This window comes from Euprymna scolopes, chromosome 19, assembly GCF_053919585.1.
Source record: "Euprymna scolopes isolate OS-2025 chromosome 19, ASM5391958v1, whole genome shotgun sequence".
Taxonomy (NCBI): Eukaryota; Metazoa; Mollusca; class Cephalopoda; order Sepiida; family Sepiolidae; genus Euprymna; species Euprymna scolopes.
This window is the reverse complement of record NC_136500.1, coordinates 48,607,307-48,615,887: the sequence shown is the minus strand read 5'-3', so window position 1 is coordinate 48,615,887 and position 8,581 is coordinate 48,607,307. Positions and strand designations below refer to the sequence as shown.

General features: G+C 40.0%; 1 protein-coding gene across 1 annotated transcript; it reads right to left on the bottom strand.

The window, feature by feature from the left end:
* Positions 1-7,516: 7,516 nt before the first annotated feature.
* Positions 7,517-8,116, bottom strand: LOC145240211 (protein CFDP2-like). The gene has a single exon (XM_080103796.1). It carries the CDS (start codon positions 8,114-8,116, stop codon positions 7,517-7,519), a length of 600 nt encoding a protein of 199 aa, XP_079959922.1.
* Between the last annotated feature and the right edge of the window lie 465 nt (positions 8,117-8,581).

The following is an 8,581-nucleotide window of genomic DNA, read 5'->3' as shown; positions in this document are numbered from 1 at the left end:
GGGCTTCCCCAAGATTAGATCCATTCATTTCAATTGGGGCGTGGTGGGGTCAGAGTAATTATGATGAAAGGAGAGGAGCTTGGTTTTCGATGCATTAAAATTAACCACTTTTCCCCATGTCGCCACGTTCTCATAAGAGAGAGAAACGTTGCTTAACTTCGATGATATAATGGGAACCGGTATGTAACGTGATTATGCTGTACATATAAATATATAAATGTATATACATACCGAATTTTATATGAATGAAAATGTTAGTATTTTGCTGTTATTCTTTATGCAATTCTTACCAAACTTTATTGGCTCCCAAATCGAGCAAACCTGATAGTCCAGTAAATAAATCTAAGGAAGTGCAGGTATGTGTTGGGAGTGGACTGAAAATCGATACGAAACAGTTTCATCGACATGGTAGTCGAGGCTAACTAGATGTGCGTGGCGTATGCGACGGTGCATATGCAAACCACTGTTAGACTAATGGAATCGCCCGCTGAGCGGTGTGAGAGTTGGGTTGTTATTTTAGGTTGGCTATTTGGCACGCGTATCGAATAAACTGAACGGTGATTAAACATAAGATAATCCGAGGGGAATTACGTGTATGACGTCACAGTTTTAATGATTACATTTTTTTTTGTTTTAGGTTTTCGTATAATAAAACATACGAGCACTTCAATATAAATAGTATAAGCTGTTTGGTCTGTCGCGCTTTTGTTTTAAATAGGATATTTATTGGTCTTCCACGTTTATGTTTGACATACACTGCTGATCAAAAATTTAAGACCACTTAAAAATCGTTAAAAAGAAACCTTTTTTAAGGATAGATTTTAAACTCTTCCGACTTAAGGTTACTAATACTACAATCTAAAAGGTTATGGAAACAAAAAGGTACATTCCAAAAATGTTATTTGAAAATTTGCATTTTTATTAAATTAGGCTTTTTACACATGATCAAAACTATAAGACGAAGAGTATAAATGGTTAGATTTATGGCAATTCTAATGTTTTTAGTTCAGTTGGAAATTAGCAATCACTGTGTAAAGGTTTTACCATGCCTAAAGCAAGAACACTAACCGACGTTGAGCGCTCTCGAATTCTAGGATTCCATAATCAAGGTTTGTCACAGCGAGTGATAGCAGCTAAGGTAAATCGCAGTAAAACTGTTATTTGCAACTTTCTAAAGAACGCTGAGAATTATGGAAAAGCAAAATCCTTTGGTAGCACTCCCAAATTTATCCTATATTGAGTAGGAGAAGGATACGTGTTGTTATGAATGATAGAGGACTTTCTTCTAGTCAAATTAAGGCGGTTACAGATGCTGATTGCAGTTCAATAACCATCAGACGACACTTACAACAAAAAGGCATGGTAATAAAAAGCGGAAACAAATTCCCCGATTGCTTCCACGTCACGAAGTGGACGACTTAAGATTTGGTCGTGAATACCAAACCTGGGACGTTGAGAAGTGGAAGAAAGTCATGTTTTCTGAGAAAAAAATTCAATTATGATGATCCTGATGGCTTCCAGCGATATTGGCATGACAAAATATGCTCCTTGAAATTTTTTCCACATGTCATAGTAGCGGGGGTCCGTAATGGTATGAGGTGTATTTTCTTACAGAGGGACGATGGAGCTCCAAGTGGTGCAGGGCCGTCAGACAGCAGCTGGTTATGTTAGCATGCTACAAAAAGCATCTTTGATGATGGAGGGTCATCGTTTGTGTGGGAATGGATGGTTACTCCAACAGGATAATGCTGCAATCCACACTGCAAGACGGACCTTGAGCTTTGGAGTCCATTTCTTGGGACATCCTGCATGCTAACCGGACTTGAACCCAATTGAAAATGTTTGGAGATGGATGACAAGAGAGCTTTATCGAAATGGCAAACACTATTCAATAAAAACGAATTTTGTGAAGCCATCTTCAGAAACTGGAGCAAGGCCCCCCGCACCTTATTGGAAACCCTTATTTTTAGCATACCTCAAATAATTTTTGAAGTCATCAAAAGCAGTGGAGGTAGAACTCATTATTAAGTTTGGTTGTTGAATGTTTTCATACACTTTTCATACACTTTTTGTACAATTTAATAGAATTTTTGTTTCTGGTCTAATAATTTTGATCATGTGTAAAAAGCCTAATTTAATAAAAATGTTAATTTTAAAAATAAATTTTTGGAATGTAGATTTTTGTTTCTGTAACCTTTTAGATTGTAGTATTTAAAAAAAAAGATTTTTTTAAAGATTTTTAAGTGGTCTTTAATTTTTTATCAGCAGTTTATTCATTTCATGTGGGTGTTTTATTTTTTCACCTTTCGAAAAAAAAAAAAAAAGAAGCAATGTGTCACCACTTATACGGGCCCAGAGGCCACTCAAAGATGAGAGTTGAATGAGTGTCAGGTGAACAGCGATATAGGATGATGATTGCCTAGAATTTGAATCTTTGATAGGGCTATATAACATGAATTTGTTTACATTGGACTTGAAAACGGTCATGTTGTAGTCAACTAGAAAACGGTCTTACGGCACCGTGATTATAACGTTAAAGTTTTAAATAACATTTTAGTCAGTCTGTCATGCTTAAGTTTGAACTTTTATTTTCGTCGGACTATCGCACTTAATTATACAATATAATTTTCGTCGGTTTGTCAAGCTTTGGTTTGAAATTTTATTTCTATTGATTTGTCATGCATGAGTTTGGAATACAATTTTCCTAAGTAAGTCAGGATTAATTTTTAAATTAAATTTTCATTTGTTTGATACGCTTAAATTAGAAATATAATTTTCATCAGTCTGTCAGGCTTAATTCTGAAATTTCATTATCATTGGTTTGTTACGTTTAATTATGAAATATGATTACTATTGCTAAACAGGTTGATGGGCATAGCTGTAATCGACTTATCTTGAAATTATGCTTCTATGTGTGTGTGGGCGTGTTTATTAAGTCGGATGTTGAAATAGAATATAGGAGAAGACCCTTTCGGCATCCCAACAAGCAACATCGCCAGTCCTCCTACTCGACAACGAAGCCTTTTTCCAATGACGTCATGCCACCGTTTCGAGAGCAAATAGCTGGCACGTGTTTCTAAGCAAGAAATAAATCGACCTTTGAGGAAAAAAAAGCTTCTCAATCAATAAATAGAATATTGCGACCACATAAAGGTGTGCGCCTATCGCTGTAAGATTTTGCTTCATCGTGATACAGGCAATATCGTTATACATACGGCATAATCACGCGTTATATACAGCATAATCACGTTTGATATGCCGGTTCCCATCAGATCACCGAAGTTAAGCAAAGATGAGCCTAGCCAGTACCAGATGGGTGACCATTTTAAACTTCCAGATGCTTTATGTGCTCTCCGCTTATCTCGGCATTGTTTCCAGATATTTTGGCCATCCTTGCCACTGGACTCAAACAGCACCGATTTAAGAGAAGTGTGGTTGAGAATTGCGCAACCCTTGTCTCACATTTACATGCGCAGTAGGGGTATCCTTTGTCTTTCGCGACTGAACGGAGTCATCGATGCAAGAGTCGTTGAAAAATCCATAAACCATCAATCAAAAGTAATCGCAGAGTAAAGGCAGTTATGTTTCGCTTCCAGTTTTCAATATAATTTCGTTTAGCATCAATTGGGCCGTTCTAAAAGTAATGTCTCCTATTTGTTTATTTCGCTCGAAACTTTAATTTCTCTGTTGCAGATATTAACGATGTGATACATGGACGTGGGTCAGAAGCAGAGATGCGTCATTGAATTCCTGGACAAAGAAGCGTATTGAGAATAGTGGTGACCATGTAGAAAATTTATTCTGCAGCACAAAATGGTCGCCTCTTTTTAATGGTACCAACCTCCTCTTCAAAAATCGTCAACTTTTGAGTTTAAAAAATAGATCTTACTTTTGGGACGACTCTCGAAATCTGATCATAAAATATGTTTCACATAATATATGGCTTCATCATTGCCAAAATGGCTACTACGTAGGTTAAATGCCACAGGAATAACTCAAATGAACTTAAGTGTTGTTAGTAAGGAGGTAAGATAGCAATTGAAAACTAATGCTAAATCTTTCGTCTACTGAAATTTAACAGAGTTGAGTGACACTTGATTATGTAGCAAGAGCACATCTACTCTAAACTTCTTTTCGACTTGATTGCTATATTCACTTGTCTTGATTATTGTGCATAGCAGTACTCATTAATATACTTTTAGGTAGTCTCATGTGACTACATCATTAAAATAACAAGAATAAAAGTCATCACATTGCCGACAAACGTTGCCAACTTTTGTTAAATATTTGTGTGGGTATTTTGGCTCGTACACATTAATGATTAAGCATGATGTACTAGAGATGAACATGCCAACAAAGACCTAATAGCTGACTCTGTCTGTATAAGCTAGGGATATGCGAAATGGTAGTCAAATATATTTAGGAGGCTATGACTTCAATTATTGAAGACAAAGAGATGTCGTAGATCTTAACTAGTCACGTGGAAACGACTAAATTATCAAACGTGTTTAAAAATGGTCGAGCGAAGCGATAATATAATTAAGCGGTGTGCTTAACATGTAATTAACTCTCTCGCTCTCTATATCTTTATTTCTACACATTTAGCCATTTCAACCATGAGGCATAGGATGAGACTACATCGCATACTGCTTAATTGCTAATGCACACAAGTACATCTGTTCACTATTTTTAATCTAATCCTTCTTTATTATTTAAGAAAACATACCAGATAGCTTTTAGTTTCAGCTCTAGTTGTTAAAGATGTGCACAATAAAAAACTATCCTTGTTTGTAAGAGTAAGAACAGCAGCACGCGCAACTAAGCAACAATTTTAATTCGATAAAATAATTATGAGCGAAAAGGTTTATGTCACATTTCTTCTTTAGATTTGTAGGATCAGCGTGTTTCCACGGTTTTGCTTCAGATTCGAATAAGAGAACATGGGTTTATCACTAATGTACAGTTGAAATTCTTAGAGTTAGTCTGCGAGGGAATCGGAGTTGGAAACTGCGTTGAGAAAAACTTTATTTATGCATTTACTTACTTACTTATTGACTTACTTACTTACTTACTTACTTATTTATTTACTTACTTACTTATTTATTTACTTACTTACTTATTTATTTACTTACTTACTTATTTATTTACTTACTTACTTATTTATTTACTTACTTACTTATTTACTTACTTATTTATTTACTTACTTACTTACTTACTTACTTATTTATTTACTTACTTACTTATTTACTTACTTACTTACTTAAGCCTTGAGCCCCTGGTGGGGTATAGGCCATCCATAACTGCCCGCCAACGTCCACGGTCCTGGGCGATTTGCTCCAACTCCCCCCAGGAGTAACCGGTCAGCTTAGCGTCCGCCTTCATGTCTCTTCTCCAAGTGTTTTTGGTCGGCCTTTTTTTTCCTCTTTCCCTAAGGGTTCCAGGTCAGGGCCTGGCATGTGATATTCGTTTGTTGTTTCCTCAGGTGCCCGATCCATCGCCATCTCCTTCTTCTGATCTCTTCTTTTGTTGGTACTTGGTTAGTTCTCTCCCAGAGATCTGCATTGCTGATTGTAGTTGACCAGTGGATCCTTAGCATTCTCCGAATGCACGAGTTTATGAAAGCCTGCACTCTTCTGATGGTGGTCTTTATTTTTCTCCACGTTTCTGCTCCATACACTAGTACTGATTTGATGTTGGAATTAAACAGTCGGATTTTTTGCGCGAGAAGTGATGAGGTTGGATCGCCAGATATTCTTGAGGGCTATGAAAGATGCTCTTGCTTTTCCGATACTGTCTTAACGTCTGTATCTGTTCCTCTCTGCTGGTTGATCACACTTCCAAGGTATGTGAAGGTCTCAACCTCTTCCAAGTGTTTGTGGCCCAACTCCACTGCCTCTTTGCTGAATGTGTTGATTTTCAGGATCTTGGTCTTGTTAGGGTGTATGTGGAGGCCAACGAGAAGCGTGGATAGCTAGTCTAGAGGTCTTGCTCTGCATTTGTTTTTGCTTGTGGGAGAGAAGAGCGAGATGTTCAGCGAAGTCAAGGTCATCCAGCTGAGTCCAGAGGGTCCACTGGATGCCATCCCTCCGTCCATCTGTTGTCCGCCAGTCAATAGCTAGGAGAAACAAGAACGGTGATAGAAGGTATTCCTGTCGTACGCCAGTCTTTATGTTGAAACGTCGTGTCAACTGTCGCCCGTGTACAACCTGACAAGCCATTCCCTCGTATGGCTCCCTGATAATTTTCGTCAACTTTTCTGGGATCCCATAGTGTCGAAGAAGTTGCCACAAGGTGTCGCGGTGTATGCTGTCGAAAGCCTTGAGGAAGTCCACGAAATTGATGTCCAACGAGGAATTCCACTCCAGGGACTGTTCAACTATGATGCGTAGCGTGGCGATTTGGTCTTTAAAGAATCTATCTCGCCTGAAGCCCGCCTGGTGATCCCTGAGCCTAACATCTCCTGCATCTCTCATCCTCTCCAACAGAATCCGATTGAACACATTCCCTGGTATTGACAAAAGAGTAAAGGTTCTATAGTTCTCACAATTCCTAAGATCTCCCTTCTTCGTCAGCTTTATTATGTGTCCGTCCTTCCAATCTGTCGGTACCTCTTCCTGTTCCCAGATCTTCTCAAAGAGCGGCAGTAGTATTCCAGCTGTTGTTTCTACATCTGCCTTGATGGCTTCTGCTGGAATTCCATCTGGGTCGGCTGCCTTGCCATTTTTCATCTTCTTGATAGCGCGGGTGATCTCTTTTGTTGGTCGATCGCAGTCTATATCAATATCAATGTCTGCTTCAGTAATGTCTGGAGGGTTCTCGGGAGCTGCTCTGTTGATAAGTTCTTCGAAATCTTCAGCCCATCTCTCATGTTGTTTTTCAGAGTTTGCGATGGTTTGTCCTTGCTTGTCTTTAACCGGTCGCTCTGATCTGTTATACTTACCTGCTAGCTTTTTAGTTATGTACAGGTCTTTCATGTTGCAGTGGCAGACTGCTTCTTCCGCTTCTCCTGCCAGGCTGTCTATATAGTTTCTCTTGTCTTTCTTTACGCTTTCCTCCACTTCCTTGTGGGCTCTTGTATATTCTGCTTGGGCTGTCATTTTGCTGTCCCTTGTACGGCTCTCATTGACTGCCTTTTTCTTGAGTCTTCTGGTTTGAACCTTCTGTAACGTGTTCATAGAGATCCAGTCTTTGTGCTGGTTCTTCTTTGGCCCAAGCTCTTCCTGGCATGTTTCTCTAAGGATGTCTTTTATTCCCTTCCAAAGGTCGTGGGCATTAGTGTCTTTGGTTGTAAGCTCCTGTCGTACTTGGAATCTGTTACAGGCTTAAAGTGAAGGCTTCCCGAGTCATCCGATCTTTTAGAAGGTCGTCATACCTTCTGCCTATCGGACGGTTCTCCTTAGTCTCGCACTCAGAAGATGGTGGTTTGATGCCGCGTCTGCTCCCCTCCTCACTCGTACATTTTGAAGAGACCGCCTAAACTTCTCGCTGATACAGAGGTGGTCTATCTGGTTCTCTGTTACATGGTCAGGCGAAACCAGGTGGCCTTGTGTATCCTCTTGTGGGCAAACATGCTGCCTCCGATGACAAAGTCATTCAGTCCACAGAGGTCAGCAAATTTCTCTCCATTTTCGTTCATTTCTCCGAGAGCATGTTGTCTCATCACTTCCTCGTAGCCCCTATTGTCTGATCCCAGCTTTGCATTGAAATCCCTCATCAGGATGTTGACGTCTTTGTCTTTAAACTTGTCTAAGACTGTCTGTAGTCTGTTGTAGAAATAGTCTTTGTCTTCGTCAGCATAATCATTTGTGGGTGCGTAGCATTGGATCACATTCATCTTGATGTTCTTCTTCACGGTCATGAAGGATGCTGTTATTATCCTTGATCCGTGAGCTTCCCACCTCGTCAAAGATTTCTGTGCTGTTCTTGAAAGCATGATTGCCACGCCTTCTGTGTGTACTGCATTTTCTTCTTCATGTCCTGAGTACAGCATGAGTTCATCGGTAGCCAGCCTTGTTTGTCCAGCTTGCAGCCACCTCGTCCCACTCAATCCTAGCAGTACAATGTTGTATCGGCGCATCTCTGCTGACACTTGTGCTGCCGTCCCTGCTTCATACATGGTTTTGACGTTCCATGTAGCAAAGGTGGTGGTTGTCCTGGTCGATAAGAGGGTTTTCAGCACTTAAGCATCCTTTCGGATTTGACCACAGCACGTCATTCTTTCTGTAGGTGCAGAACCTTCCTCTCCCAGAACCAAAGTTTCTTGGGATTTTGTTGTGGATGCTTTTGTAGCAAGCTCTTTTTTCCGGGGTGAGGGTGCTGGCCCCACGCCCAACCTTCCTCAGAAGGTAGGTGGAGTGCTCTTAGTTTGGCCTCTACCCGTTGACCTGCTCGGCATGGGTGGCCCTGCCAGGAGATGAATCTCCCGCCGGCTTAGCTCTTGGGGTCATTAAGGCACGCAAGCTTCCCAACCAATTTTTAGGTTGCACTCCCTTTTGGAAGATTTATACATTTGGTAGTGTTATAATGATTAAATAATTCGTTCTTACCGTTCAGGCCTGTGATTCACGTGAGAGAGTAGAGA